We start from the raw sequence: 15,501 nt of genomic DNA, 5'->3' as shown, positions 1-15,501 counted from the left end.
TTTGGAAGATTTATCCAGGGTTAAAGGAGAATAGTAAAGAGCCAACTGAATACCCAAGAGAGCAGACTTAACCAAAAAATGTTAACAAGTTGCTACTGACAGCTAACAGGAAGCCAGGGATACTTTTTTGAGTTATTTGCATCCCCAATAGAATTATGATGAAATTTAATATAAAAGTATTTGTAAAACATTCTAAAATAAATATAGGTCAGTAACGTAATCTGAGAACAACTTCCCAGAGGAAGTTGTTTATCAAATTGTGCACTTGGAAATATTTGTTTACTTAGAAAAGTCAAGTGTGACCAGCTAGGTCAATTGCATCAAGACTGTTATTAATAAGCGCACCAATGGCAAATGACAGGAAGGAAGGCTGCTCTGGAAATCTGTGCTTTGATGTATGGGGAAACCCACACAGTAGATCTGCGATAGAGGAGACAATCAGCAATTGTGGCTTGTACATAGGCGCCAACAGACAGAATAAATCCAGGGATCCTTGCGCAGCCTGGATTAATAGGTATCAAAACATCACATCTCACTTACATCACCCCCAAAGAATGGACCACAGGTTTGCTGATTAATATACCATGGCAAAGAGCATTGTGTATTTGAATCAAATCAAGATCAGAAACAGTAACACCAACATGTGTGAAATTTGGCATATGGGGGTTATTTCTCCCTTATATTTTTAAAGAGCATTTTTTTTCCAAACTAGGAAGTTAGCAAAGTACAGTGTTCTCCAATTCTCCCCACCCTTAAATACATATTTATGCCACCTTCTGGCATATAATATTTTTATTGTCAAAATGGTCCAACTTGTCTTTGTAAGCAAAAAGAAATGATGAATTGACTATTAAGAAGTCAGGCTATTATCATTTGAATATTTTCCATGCCTCCAATTTGTATTGGTACTTCATGCTGGCCTTTGGGGAGTTACTGTGATGTAATTCTCAGCTTTCCTTGGATGTCTTTAAGGATCTACTACTAGATGGGTGTGTTTCAATGGGAGGAGGGTGTAGAAGCCTTCAATTATGTGACTTATTCAGGGTGACTTAATTATCTGGATTTTATTATCCAGACATTGTTAATACCTCTCCAGTAGTGCTCTCTCTTACGGATGAGATTGTACACTTAATAGCAAAATACCAATGGGAATTGACAATTAGCAGCCACTCATGAGTTAGATGCTGTGTGGCATATTTCATCCAGCCAGCGTAGACAGTCATCCAACCAAACAGGTCAAAGTTTTCTTCAGTAGAAAGAAAGTGCCCTACCAAATGGTTTCTGGATCCTTGGCGGAGGAAAAAGAAAAGAGCTGGAGGCAACCTTTTTGAACCACCCTGGAAATTGGCTGCCCATGGCAATTCCAGACGTACCAAATTTGTTTTCAGACATACAGACATATCTAACCAACCAAGACTGGAAACCCACTGGTCGTCCCATCCCAAAGTAAAAAGTGCCACGCCTGTCCTCCCATCCTCTTCTTTCCTGAAGGTGTTAGCCCGGTCCTAATTCCTTTTTAGTCTCCCCTCAGCTCTGGGTAGGGCCCGCAGGAAGCTACCTGCAAATCCCCAATGTGGATAACCGGATTTGTCTCCTCCCAGGCGGCTGCAGATGGGGATGAGTCCAGTTCCCAAGAGAGTGTCAAAAGTAGACACCGAGTCATCTCGCCGATTTTCATCCTGTCCCTGGGCTGGGGGAGAGGGGAAGACTGGGGCGCAGGAGGCATTCCCCTCCTCCTCCCCTCTTTTTCCCCACCTCCCAAATTTGGCAGCCAGTCTGAGGCTCCCGGTCTGGGGTCTGGAGGGTGGGGAGTGTGGGTGTGGGGGTCGGCTGGAGAAGCTCTCGCTAGCGCTGCCTGTGGCCAGAGCCGCCTCGCATCCCCTCTCGGGCACACACACGCGTCCACCCAGACACTCGCGCGCTCCCTCGCGCTCTCGCTCGCCCGCCCTCCGCCTGCTCTCTCTCGCTTCTGCTCTCGCCGCTCTCCTTCTCCCTCTTTTTTTTTTTTTTTTTTTTTTGGTACCATAGAGTTGCTCTGAAAACAGAAGATAGAGGGAGTCTCGGAGCTCGCCATCTCCAGCGATCTCTACATTGGGAAAAAACATGGAGTCAGCTCCGGCAGCCCCCGACCCCGCCGCCAGCGAGCCGGGCAGCAGCGGCGCGGACGCGGCCGCCGGCTCCAGGGAGACCCCGCTGAACCCGGAATCCGCCCGCAAGAGCGAGCCTCCCGGCCCGGTGCGCAGACAGAGCTATTCAAGCACCAGCAGAGGTAGGAGGCTGCGAGAGAGCGGGGCTGGGGAGGGGGCGGCGGGAGCCGCGCGCGGAGCGGGGGGCGGCCCGGAGCGGGCGCCCAGGGCGCGGGGGTCCGGCGGCCGCGCGCGAGCCTGCCAGCGGCGCCCCGAGCTTGGAGCACCCCCCTCCCCTCCCCCCTCCGCCCCCCAGAAATGTTGCAAACTTTTGCAGCCCGTTCTGGGCTTGCGGGAGGAGAGGGGGCGGGGGAGGCGGCGGGAGGGTTGACAGCCGGCGGACTCAACCCTGGCTCGGATTTTCCTGCAAAGACAGGAGGAAAGCCGCCTTGTCGAAATGAAAAACGCTCCCCCAAAATACGGACGACCGGGCAGTGGGGGCCCGGAAAAGAAACTTTTAAAGCGGCAGTGTCCTTTTAAGAAGGAAAAAAAAAATCTGTTTATGGCTACCCTCCTCCTCCTTTACCTTTTCTCCTCTTGACAGTTTCGGCCGGGCTGACAGAGTCTGGGGAGTGTTTTTGAGCCCCCGCAGAGCTTGGAGAGGGGCGGGAGGAGTGAACGACCTGGGGAGCCCCGGGGGTGAAAAGAGGGTGCTCCGAGGTCTGGGGGTGACGTGGGCACCGTCTCTAGAGCACGGCGGTGGGGTTGGGATTTGCAGGATAGGCCCGGGGAAGTGGGGTGCGGGCGCGCGAGGTGCTCGCCAAGTTGTCTGACTGGCGCTCTGGGAGGGGAGATGCGCAAGTTTGCAGACCCGGGTTCGGAGCCCAGCCCCGGGGCTGGTGGGGGGTGTGTGCGCGCGCCAGCGCGTGGAGGGCGGCGATCCTGTGGGGCGTTCCGAGGGAGCGGCCACAAAAGCAAACAAGCAGGAAAAAAACCAAAAAACCCGAAAGGCTCCCAAACTTATTTCTGCCCTGGGAATCCTTCCTTCCTTCTCAGGTTCCTGGGGATGGTCAGTGCAAGTTGATTGCTGGTTGGATAGTGCGAGCTTTTCTTCCACTCCCCGGGCGATGTGCACACTTCATTTTGGTGTTTGGAGTGTGGGGGTACAGGAGGGTGACTCCGTCGCCCTCCTGGCGTTTGCTAGTTGAAGTAGGGTATCGAACGCTTATTCTCCCTCTTTCTTAAAGGTGTCGGAGTCTGATGTGGTTTTTTTACCCCTCTCGGGGGTAGGAGGTTATTTACTTGACTGTGTCCAGAGTTTGCAAAGAGCAGGAAGAAGCTACAGCTTTAATTACTGTTGTAAATAATGTATAAATCATGCCTGTCACTCCGGAGGAAGCGGACTCGCTCAAGCCACCCGGGGCTGGGGACACAGAGGATCTCTCCAGCCCCGGCCCGGGCACCGGCCCAGTGCATCCCCTCCTCCTGTCACTTGACTTCTGGCAGCGACTGGGGAGGGTGGGGAAAGGCGAAGGAGGGCCCCGGGAGGCGCTCCTTCCCTTTGGATGTTATAGTTGGAGGTAGGAACATGGCTGATCGAGTGCTGGCTGTTGTACAGTATTCCCCCTCCCGCCCCACCTTAGCCACACCCCCTGTCCAGGCGCTTTCCCATTCACGGAATTCGAGTACAGTAAAAGCCATCAGGATGACACACGCGAAAAACATTTAATTAAAGGCGTTTTGCAAAGAGTGACCACGCCGAACCACGGTTTGAGCGGGAAAGGGGCAAGGAGGGTCGGGCTAGAAGGGAAAGGGGTGAGGGCTGGGGGCCGGACCTTGTCTTTAGCTGGGTGAGTTTGTGCGCGGAGAGCTTTTGGCTGCAAAGAGTATATTTAGATCCTGAGACGGTAGATTTGGAATGCGAGCGGGTTATGTAACAGGGTTAACCAGCAACACTGGAGAAAATCCCCTTCTTGTGTTTGAGGCTTTTTTTTTTTTTAAAAGAAGGGATCTTAGTATATATAGGAAGCCACAACTAATTTCTGGTTTGAGCTGTTACCCCTTCCCTAATCCCTACCCCCTCCCGTTTGTTATTAGCATCTTCAGGTGTCATTCTTGCCAGAAGGTGTTCTTGCAAGAGATCAGGGTGGCAGGCTGCAGAATCGACTAGCAAATCTGTAACTTGCTGTTCTTGCAAATTACATAACACTGGGGCATTCAGTACCACCAGCCCCCTAGGCTCTGCAAAAATGGGCAAGGAACAAGTAGGAGGAAGAGTACCTTGCACAGCTGACCTGCTGACCCATATCCCCTTGACCCCTGGAAGGCTACCCACCCCCCGACTCTTTCTTTAAACAAACCCTTGTCCATTCCTCTTAGGAGATTTAATGGGAGGGGGGAGTAAGGCCCAAACACTCAACTCACATCCCGCACGCAGGCACTAGGTTATGTAACAGTCTGAATGGAAAAAGGAAGGTCAGAGATGGACCCGTCCTTTAGCTAACAGGGCAGTAGTAATAGCTTCCAGAAATTATGTGCATTTCAGACTTCAACCTCAGATGTAGGCTCTGCTCCTCATGGGTTTCTTAGTGTGTGTGTGTGCCTGGTAGTTGAGAGTGATTTGAAAATGGGAAATGTTTGGGTTTTCAGATGATGTAATGGAGTTGGCAGAATATGCAAGTCGGCTCCCAGAGTGTAAGCACTAAGAAAATTGGAGCTGGCATCCAGTATTAATGTTGCATAAATTACAATATCGGAAGGAAATTAACCTACACACTAGGTGATTACGCCTCTTAAATACTTAAAACATAAAGGCACAGGACTCCAAAGGAAAGCAAACATTGTCCTCTTATAATTAGCATTTTCCACCTCAAGAAAGATGGAGTGAGTGGCGTTCTTGGTATTGGGCAAAATGCAAAGTTTTTTTTTCTTTTAAATTTGGGAGGTGTTCCAAACAAATAGCAAGGTTAGCTTCCAGCCAGTGAAGGTTTGAAATCCATAGAAAGATCATGGTAGGGATTCTTGTGACATTGAGGTGACCTCATGAGACATTATCTAGGTAGACTTGAGGCTATTACTGAATTCCTACCTCTGATGAATCCAGGTGTGAATGACTGGGTACTGTTAGTGCCAGAGCTTCCAAAATCAAATGTGTGACTTTATAATCTGAGTAGTTGCAGTTTTAATGAAACTTCCATTTTCTAGGTGGCATTAATGATGGCTGGTGTCATTCAGTCCCATCTTTACAGCACAATGAAAGGAGAAAAAAAAAAAAGACAGGCAAGAGGCAACATGGGAAGCAAGAATGAAGCGGAAAAAAATCCACAGCGAATCTTTAATTTAACAAGGCTTTCGGGGACTTCAGGGAGCCATGAGCGTTGTGACATACTGTTGTTAAAAACCCTTTTTCCAGAATCTCGTTATTATAAGCATGCCGGAAGCTTACATATTTTACTTCACTAAAGTTATTCTCACAGGGCTGTGTACCACGCAGTGGGTTTGTAGCACCAGTGCTGAAGGCTGAAGGCTTTTAGGGCTAGCCAACCTAAGGGAAAAATCGAAACCAAAAGATGGGATTAGCACTGAAAAACTCAGTTGGATTGAGATCGAACTCCCTGGAAGCTCAGTTTAGATTGACTTAAAATTGGTTAGCAGGGCCTGCAGTTTATTTGTAGCCCTGAGGACTTCTAGAACCACATAACTCCTTGACTTTGAAAGTGTGTCCCCAACCTTCTCTCCTTCAAGTCTTCTAGTAGGTTCTCTCATGAAGCAGCAATTCAGAACATTTTCCAGAGAAGGATTATCAGATCAGTGAACCAATGATGCTCTATAGTTTGAAAGCTCTACTTACTGGGAGAAAATCCTTTGCCAGAAGGATGAAATGATTATTTTTTAAACTAAGGGGCTTTAATTTTCTGGTAAATTGCTCATAAAAAACTTATAATTACACCCTTTAAAAATGTAATAGAATAATTTTTAGAAAATGCATTTCATGATAGTTATGGTAACCTTTCCTGTTGCTTCTCCTTTATTTCTTAAAAAGAATTGAATTATTTATCCGGAATTCAAGTCCTGAGTAGCTAAAACATTTATAGCAGACTCTTTTTTTTTTTTTTTTAATGTTAGTTACCTGCTGGAATTTTCCAAGACCTACTGGCATTATGAGATCTTGGCTTTAAAAAACAAGTCTCTTCTTGTGAAGCTGAATTATGGATGGAGCCTGTGCTGAGGCCCCCTCATGACAAGACTGGTCCACTTGGGTATTAAAAGCTGCAGAGGTGGGGAACACAGCACACACCTTTGATTCCACACCCGAATCCTCGTGAGAATGTTCACTTGCAATAGTTGTGCCTTTGGATGTAAATGTTCTGAGGATTTTTGGAAAAAGACTGACCACTGTCCAGAGCCAGCCCTTGGAATGAGAGTGAGACAAGCCCTCTAGTAAAGATACACAGTTTTCTCCAGATTCTCCCACCTTTGCATTTAGGAACTTGTAGTGTGATTGTTGGAAGGACAGACTGAGTTGGTGTTGCTGAAAATTCTGTTCATGTAATATGAACTCATGAAGCATGTGCCACTTTTTCTGAGTGTACTCAGAGGTCCGCTTAGTAAGTTGGGTTTTTTCTCAGCTTATGTATCTACTTGTGTCTGAGGAAGCAAAATACATAACTACATTTCAGGTATCTAGGAAAACAGTTCTGATGTGACTTCCCGTGTTTGTGTTTATATGATGCACACATACACATATGATGCATCCTAACAAGAGAGCCTCAACTGCTCCCGCTCTGTGTCTTCCATGAGCTCACATGCAAGACTTTGAGGTGGAAGAACTTTCATACAAGGTCCCTGACCCATTCATCCCAGTTTAGTCACAAATTCTTTCATAGCAGAGTCATTTTGAAAAGCCTTCAGCTATTGGAGTGAACATCAACCTAGAATGTAGAATAAATTTCTGAATATGAAAATGCTGTTACTTGCTCAGGACTTGGAATCAGTTTCTCTGTCATGCACAGGTGTGCACATCCTCTCTTCTGTCATTTTTTTATGTTTAGTTTTTGTATCTAGTTCATATTAAGGAAGTGTTATTTAGAAATGAGCTGTTAAATTTTTCACCCACTGTTTAGGCTATATGTTAAAAAATAAAATTGTATCATTTTTAAATTAATGTTTTTTAACAAAAAACAGATAATCAGTATTCATATGTTGATTGACATACAGTATACCATGACTTCTAAGTGTACCAAAACATTACTGATAAATTGATGTTTCTGGCTAACAGTAAATTAACCTGAAATACTTTTATCTTTTCCCTGTTGAATATGTTTTTAAAATGTACTAGTCCCCTTCTGCACCCTAGAAGGAACATTGAGAATGTAAGTGAATCTTTCCTTGAGGTCTGAGAATCCTGTGGTGCCACAGGGTCACTGTTCTGAGTATGAATTCCAATTGTATGCTACTGAACTGAAAATGGAGACAGCGTCAGGGACTGGGACTAAATCTGTCTTGATCTCAGTTTGAAAATTGTTTTCTTTTCTTCTTGTTAAATCTGCAGCGGGAGTATGTTTTGTTATTTGCCTCTCTTGTTTTCAAAGTTGCAAATAGCAAATTAGAAATTCAGTTAGTCATTTCTGGTTAATTGAGTTTTCACTGTCTAGGAAAATTTCAACCAGCATCTAAAGTCTTCTTAATTCTTTCTGGAGTTAAAGAAGATGCTGGATCATCCCCAAATAGTCAGGAAGGCTGTTACATTTACAATGAGCTATGCATTTACTAGATCACCATGACATGGTGCAATTTACCTCTATAAAACTATGGCCAGAAACTTCAGCTAATTTTACCTCTTCCTTACGTAAGTTGAAGGCATAACTTTGGTAGGGGGCTCACACTTCCTTAGGAAGCCCTGGAGTTAGAAGGAGGACTTTCAGGAAGATCAGGGAAGAACATTTAGATTCCCCCAGAGGAAGCATTTTCCAACCTAAGGCCTTTCTTTTTTCCCTAGAGAGTTGGAAAGCATCCCTGGACCACATAATCAGAGGCTGGCTTCCTCAGGACCATCCCACTTGCTTTAATGGTGATCTTTAATTATCTTGTGATAATTTTGATATCTTAGTGTTAGGAATTCAGCTTGGGAATCCTAGTGACATCAAGTCATTATTATTATTATTGCTTTTGGAGAAAAGACATCAAGGAGATTGTCTACAGAAACCCTTGGAAGAGGGGAATAGGCCTGATGAGGAATAAGCATACCCCACTCATGATTTTAGGCAGGCTGGCTTTCTGCTCTGACTCTTACATGCTAATGCTAAAAGGAATTACAGGTAACAATCCCCTTGAGTTAGTAGAAGAACATTTTTCCCCTTACAGATTTTTATCGGTTTAACTTTCATGTCATTGTTACAAACTGTCTTACCGCATTACAGGCTGTGGCACATTAACGATGGCTGGGCACTGCGGCTTCATGGAGGCTGTCTCATCCATAGAACTGCAGCCCTGGTGGCCGGCTGGGAGCTCCATGCAGTGCCCTCCTGAACCTGAGAGTACAGGTTTTATGCACCCTTAAAGCTGTGGGGTAGCCCAGGTTGTCCCAGGGAGAGTTTAAATAGCAGTTTCTCTTAAAACTCCAAGTTGGGAAGGCAGAGGAAAAATTCTGGTATAGAGGATTTATAATTTCCCTGCCCTGGATCATTTTAACAGTGATACTGGGATTGGTATTTTGGTTATTAACTATCTTAAAGTTTTGAGAAACAAGAAGTTTCTACATCCATGCCCAGACCATAATAGAGGAACTCTACTGGAGTGCAAGGAAGGGCACCCCTTAGTATTGGATCCTCAAGCCAGTGAAAGAGGCAGTGCACTGTTAAAAATATCTAGCTTACTTCGGGGGAGGATTTGGCTGAATATTGATGGAGTTTATGAAATATGAATGTAGTGAAGTTGCTGTACGTAAGTGGTAGGCGTATGTGAAAGAAGTAAGAAGAAATAAAATTGTGTATAAATGACAGTTTGAAACTTGATGGAATTATACACGTGACAAGAATGGTGACGTTTGGCTCTGTGCTTAACAGGAGAAAAGAAGCAGGCTTAACATCCACATGTCAAACTAGATGTGGGACTAAAAATTACAGAATATAAAATCATTTGACTTATTTTGTAAGCAAAGAATGCTACCAAGGATAAACAGGCAGGTTGCAAAGAATAGTGATGAAGTTTTCAGAAAAGGGGAAAAATAGGAGTCCAGCATTTGAATCTATAATGAGGTATGGTAATCACTGTCTAAAGTATTCCAGACCATGCTGTTAGGTAGGGAATTAGTTGTAGTCAAACAAAAGGCATAAATATGAATTGTAGGCTATTCGGGAGAAATCCTCTTGATCCCCTAAACATGAACGTATATACCGAGACACCAAGGCACACATGATGTAATTTTCCTGTTTTGTCCTGATTAATTGACAGCCCACTATATGCTTCTTTCCTGAAGGTGACTTTATAATCTCTAGGCACAGACATTTCTCTCGGGGGTGGAGTAAAGCAAGGAGAATCACAAGCTAAGTGTGTTTCACTGGGTGAAGTATTTGGGGGAAAAAGATAGGAATGGAGAAACAGGGACAGGGAATGGTGTGTACAGAGATTAGAAATGCCTGTTTGGGGCTGGGAAGCAAGGGCTGTGGATGAAGGCAGGGAATCTCTAGAGGGGAAAAGAGACTTCAGTACAAAAGAAAATGAAATTAGCATTGAGTCTGAAATGCTGGGAATGTGACTTTCTAATTTTAAATTATCTTTAACAAGGGCAATGAAAAGAGGAAAGTTGACACTGAGAAGTTATGACGACTTGTCGAGAATTCCAATTGACAAAGGCAGGTAAGGGAACACTTGGAAAAACAGCAAGAACAGGTCTGAAGGACACGGGATCTGCTGCCCAGTGGGGTAAGGGAACTGATGGGTGTGATTATGGATTCTCCCAATTAGTTTTAGAAAAACCTGAAGAAATGGACAAACAGGGAGAAAAGGTAACCAGATGTGATTGTGCTTTTCCAGAGCAAGGAGGCTTGATTGATACCAGTGTGGGGAGGAGTGAGTGTATGGAAATTAATGGATTTTCAACATCCTATCATACAGGAAACATGTATATTTAGCAAGCCTAAAACTTCTTAAATAAACTGCATTGCTTTTCATTTTCACTTTCCAGTTATAAAACCAGTGGATGACGAAAAGGCCATGTGACAGTACAACGTTTAGTCCCAGGAACATTGGTGTGACAGGGATATTATATCTGAAAGTACAGGGCAACTGAGAGGGTGAGCAGCCCGTAACTCTCAATTGTTCAGGTAATGAACCATTGGCAAAGCAAAGGCAAATGAGATAATTTGGTAATCACAACCCATTCCTTGTTTAGCGACCTGATTAGTTGACTGAGGATGACATGTGGGAAATTGCTAGAGTTGGATTTTACCATTTCTGGTATTTATCTCCCATGTTGGATATGGAGAGAGTGGGAATTCCCCAGTTTCTACAGCCCAGGCTGTAAAATTTCACAGCATGAGGGATGATAGTCAAAGATTAGGTTCCATGGCTTTCTTGAGGGCTCAGAGAATCAGTAGGAGATAATACACTGATGATATATACACTAGAGGATTCTCGAATGTTCTAAAGTTTGTCTCTTCTTTTGAGCTTAAGGTTATGGGAGATATGTAATGCTCACTCCTCTTGCTACCACTGGCTCATTTCTTTACATGAAAGTGTTAGAGCCAGGAGGAATCCCATGACTCCTAGCCTAGCCCTCAATTTAAACTGACACTCATACAAGTCTTGTGGTGTGTCCAAGATCACCTTTCCAGTAAGTAGCAAAGATGTGACTAGACCTAGGTCTTCTACTTTCTCACCTAGAGTTCCTTCCACTTGGATGCTGGCTGTGCCAGAATCCTTGAAGTTCTAAATGCATGCAAGAGCAAATACCTGACCTTCAGGAAAGCCCTTGTGGATATCAGGTGTGTACATGTTCATCTAGGGTTGGGTAGTAGAGATGTTAAAAGTAAGTGTGAGTTGTTTTGCCTGTGCATCTATGTGGAACATTGTCAGTAACTGTTATTTTTTAATCCTATTGGACATTTTTATAAATTAGTGAAAAACCAGCCAGTGAGCTGTGGCCCTCTCAGTAAGAACTGTCATTCTGTGTCACTCTAAAGCATAGGCCTGAGTCTCATGTTCTGATTTAGTAGAAAGTAAAATAGAAGATGTAGAGTTGAGCATCTTGTTCTTAGTGCTGGCCGGAGCAGCTCACAGGCAGGAACACAGCAAGCAGTGCCTCTCTCCAGCCAGCTCCTTTCCTCAAGGCAGAATTTGTGCTATGCTTTCTATAGTGGTGCATAATATCAAGTCTGTGAATAGAATACTACAAAGCCATAAAAAACTTGTAAAAAAGTATTTCTTAACAGGGAACATGTTTATGGTCTATTGTTAAGTGAGGAGTAGCATCTTTCATTGCCATGTACAGAGAAGCATATCATTTTTGTAAAAATATTATAGTGTGTGAAATGCAGTTACCCTAATAAATTAACTTGGATCCATATACTTCAGAATGATGGATGATATAAAAAATGACCCTTTGTGGATGGATGGGAGCTTCTTTTTCTGTTTTCTATATTTTCTGAGTTTCCTGCATTATGTGTGTATTGCTTTTGTATTAGAAAAAAAAATCATTTTTTTCTAAAAAGATGTGTGCTGTGAAACTGGGTTGAAGAAACTAATAATGAACCCCATGTGTCACATAGAATTTCTTAATATTTCAGAAGGGGTCAAGTTCATAGGCCCAAAGAGCAAAACCATTTGAGAGTCATATTCAGCCAGGAAAACAAGGGTCATTCAGCTTGAATATTAGATGGGGTATCCTGTTTGGGAACTTCGTGGCCCTCTAACGGATATCTTTGAAGTGAAGCATTTATAATGTGATCTACAATGAGAAATGTATTAGGAGCCACACACACACACACACACATAAAACACAAACTTTTCACGTAAAATATTTTCTCTTTACCTGTGCTGCACTGTTATTTTTGCTCCATTATTTAAAGTACAAGTCAAGAGCCACCAATTGCTTTCATGATCTCTTTATGAACAGCTCCTGGCAAATGTGAAGACCCTATCCTGGGTGTGAGTGAGAAGCAGTCATTCTGGGGCCAGGGCTGGGGTGGAAGGGAGAAGGGAGTGTTTCCACAGTAACTGATGTTGAGCTCCAGGTGTTGCTCATTATGATCTCAAGGAGGAGGTGGGGGTGGACAAATAATGTAAATACTTACTATTATAATCATACAGTATCTTTATGCTACTTTTAGCTCATGCTCGTTAATATCCTATTACATGTAGATATGCATCTGCCTAGACAGGCTTAGAATACAAATTCTAGGGTCTTCCCCCCACCCTTTGCTTAGAGTGGACTTCACTATAGAAGAGCCCATGGTGGAATTCTTTTAGTCAGCAAACTTTATTGAGCACTTTCTATGTGGCAGGCACTGTGCTAGACTCTGATGATAAAGCAACAAAGGAGAGGTCAGCTTCCTGCACTAGTGGAACTTACATTTAGTGGTGGTATTTCTCAATGTCGCCCACCACCTGGGCCACCTTGAACTGGACACTTCAGATGATTCTCTTCCAAATGTATCTTAAACTTGGCCTTTTCCACCTCTTTACCTTTTATGTGCCTTTTCTCTCTCCCTTCCCATCCACCCCGTCTTGTGTCCTCATCTCTCTTTGTTAATCAGAAATCCTATCATTAATATAATTCCAGATAACATCCTTTCCCTCTCCAGTAGTTCCCAAGACTCTCTTTTATAGTCCTCAATCACATGCACCTTGCTTATTCAACAAGCATTGTAACTTCTTCCCTTCATGCTGTCTTCTGGTTCTGGTCTTATTTCCTGGGTATAGCCTGGTCTCCCACAAGACCAGGATCATGGTTTATGTTTTCACCCCTTGGATAAAATAGGTGCTCATCAACTGTACAAATCGTGTATCCCATGTTGCCTTGCAGATCTGTTGGCTTTCTTAGTAGAGAAGCTCGGCACCTCCCAATTGCAAGTATATCTCTAACTTGCTTCTACTTCAACCCAGGCTGGGGGTTGGGACCCAGACCCTCTGATCTGTCCAATTTCTGCCTCTTGGATCCTCGAATCTTCTCAGTTGTGTGCTCAAACCTGCTCTAGTCTTAAGTCAGACCAAGGCTGCACATGTTGGGAGACAGTATGCATACCTGAGTGTTCCAAGCCTGCTGGGAGTGAGAGACGTGAGCCAAGGCCCAGGTGTGCTGTGTGCTAGCAGTGTGACCTGGGTATGTTCATTAACCACTCAGTCTCTTTCCTCACCTGAAAACAGGATGTTGATGATACAGACCGCTCAAGGAGATTGGGAGGATCACATGTGCATGTGAAGTGCCTGTCAAGAGGCCTGGCACACATTAAGTGCAGCTCTAGTGCTGTTGGTGATGATGAAACAGATGCAGGGGTGGTGGGGCCCCTTGCTGCCCTCTCCTTTTCATGGGCCCTCAGCTCCCTTTGCTTGGAGCCTTCCTTCTTAGCTCTTACTGGCTGCTCTATGAAATAAGCAAGAGTCTCAAGGCACCAGCAGAGGTCCTGACACCTTTCCTTTTGCTCCCAGTTCTATTTCTGGGACTGGATCCAGCTCCCATCTCTTACTTACCAGCTACCTGCCAAGTGCGGACAAATCACTTAAGTCAGCCCCCTCAACTACTTGTTCAGCTTCCCTGATGTTACTTCTCCTAACTTCAGCCCAACCAGAGGTGAGCCCATGTTGGCTTGCACCTTTCAATGCCTTACCATGGTGCCCGCTGGCTGCCCTCTTCCTCTGCTCATTGGACCTGGGATAACTGCCTCCTTCCCGGCATGCCCTGGTGCTCTCTCATGTCTCATTTCTCAGTATCTCAGCATCCCTAGCCCTCCTTTTCCCTTTACACACTTTCTCCTCCCTGCCAAAAAATCACACTGGCGAAGCCTGCCTCCAAGGGCTCCATTCAGCTTGTTCTACAGCAGTGCTCCACTATGGTGACCCACTGCTGAGTCTTTCACTTGTAATGTAATCTAATAATTTACATGCACTTTGCTAGCAGTACTCTTAGAGACTCACAGCCTGTTTGAGATTGCTCTGCTGTTAGAGTATTTGAGCTGATGAGAGAGCAGCGTAAGAAAGAGGAATGACTGGTACCACGACAGTATTGGGTAAACCCAGGAAAATAATGCTAGTCCAAAGGGAGAGAGTGCTGATGGATTATAATATCCTTTCCTTAAGAATCAATTAAACTTGCTGAGGGTCATTTATTGATTTTGCTTGTAATTGGTCTAGGACGGGTCAAAGTATAGAAGAGGTAAAAACATAGCAAGCTAGAGGGAGTGAACCAAGTGTGGAATTCTGCCTTTCTGGGATGCTGGGGAAATGTTTAGTTTTGATATACTGCATGACTTTTACAGCATTAATTGGCACCATGATTAGGTAGTTTTATTTCTTCACTCAAACATGTTGGAAGCTGATTCTAATGTGCAGTGGTAATGAAAATAGAGTATAGCTGTAATAATAATGCCATTGTAAAGTGGATTACACCATTAAGCATCTATTTTGTCTAATTTGTATTATGATAGTGGGGATGATATACACACACAACCAGAGGCTGAGAGTAGCTGGTCTTTAAGAAACAGGCTCTAGAGAACAGGAGAAGTCCCAGTTGTATAATACTAAACAGTCAGGGAACAAAAATAAAGTAAATTTATATGTATAAATATACATACTGGCACACGAACACATGCATATGTATCAGGCAGATTGAGAAGAAGATAGATAGCACCGGCATGAAACTGCTTGGCTATGTTGCCTTTTAATGAGTTGACTTGCCTGAATGGGGACAGAGGATCAGTTTTGGCAGGTTAAGTCAGTAATAGAATCAAGAGCATGGTTTGGAAACAAGGCTTTTGCTATTTGTTTTAGCCCCTTCATCCTCATTGCCATGACTGAGAACCTCTGTTCATTGAAGTCCTCAAGTTAAGGAAGAAGCATTCAGGGTCCAGGAATGTTGGTCATTTTTCTTTGTCATTTATCTTCCAAGAAAAGTCATTAGTGAAACAACTTCCACAGTGCAAAGATAGAGGCATATTTTTATTACTTAAGTCATAGTCCAACCCCATGAGCAGAAATAGGATCTGAGAAGGCAGGGCCCAATGTGCTACCAGTGTGGCATGCAAATTAAAGAGCCCAAGAACACATTTCACTTCCAGGAGGGTCCAGTGACTGTGTTCCTTTGCCCCTAGGGGCTGGCTTCACGGGGGAGGAGTATTTGGCAGTAATTGTGAGTTTTCAGTCTTTAAGATGGTATCTCCAG

At 44.2% G+C, this 15,501-nt stretch overlaps 1 protein-coding gene and 1 long non-coding RNA gene across 2 annotated transcripts in view; one reads left to right on the top strand and one right to left on the bottom strand.

Annotated features, from left to right (window-relative positions):
* The window catches only part of LOC141420831 (uncharacterized), a 68,110-nt gene extending 64,927 nt beyond the window's left edge, over positions 1-3,183 (bottom strand). The window contains exon 1 of the long non-coding RNA XR_012445497.1: positions 2,713-3,183. This is a non-coding gene — a long non-coding RNA (uncharacterized lncRNA). The remainder of the gene's footprint in view (positions 1-2,712) is intronic.
* Positions 2,089-15,501, top strand: part of Rora (RAR related orphan receptor A) — a 691,433-nt gene continuing 678,020 nt past the window's right edge. The window contains exon 1 of the mRNA XM_074066095.1: positions 2,089-2,269. Coding sequence (XP_073922196.1) covers positions 2,104-2,269 — 166 coding nt within the window. The 5' untranslated portion in view covers positions 2,089-2,103. The remainder of the gene's footprint in view (positions 2,270-15,501) is intronic.

This window comes from Castor canadensis, chromosome 2 (assembly GCF_047511655.1).
Source record: "Castor canadensis chromosome 2, mCasCan1.hap1v2, whole genome shotgun sequence".
NCBI classification, from domain to species: Eukaryota; Metazoa; Chordata; class Mammalia; order Rodentia; family Castoridae; genus Castor; species Castor canadensis.
The sequence above is the reverse complement of the archived record's forward strand: the minus strand, read 5'-3'. Positions and strand labels throughout refer to the sequence as shown.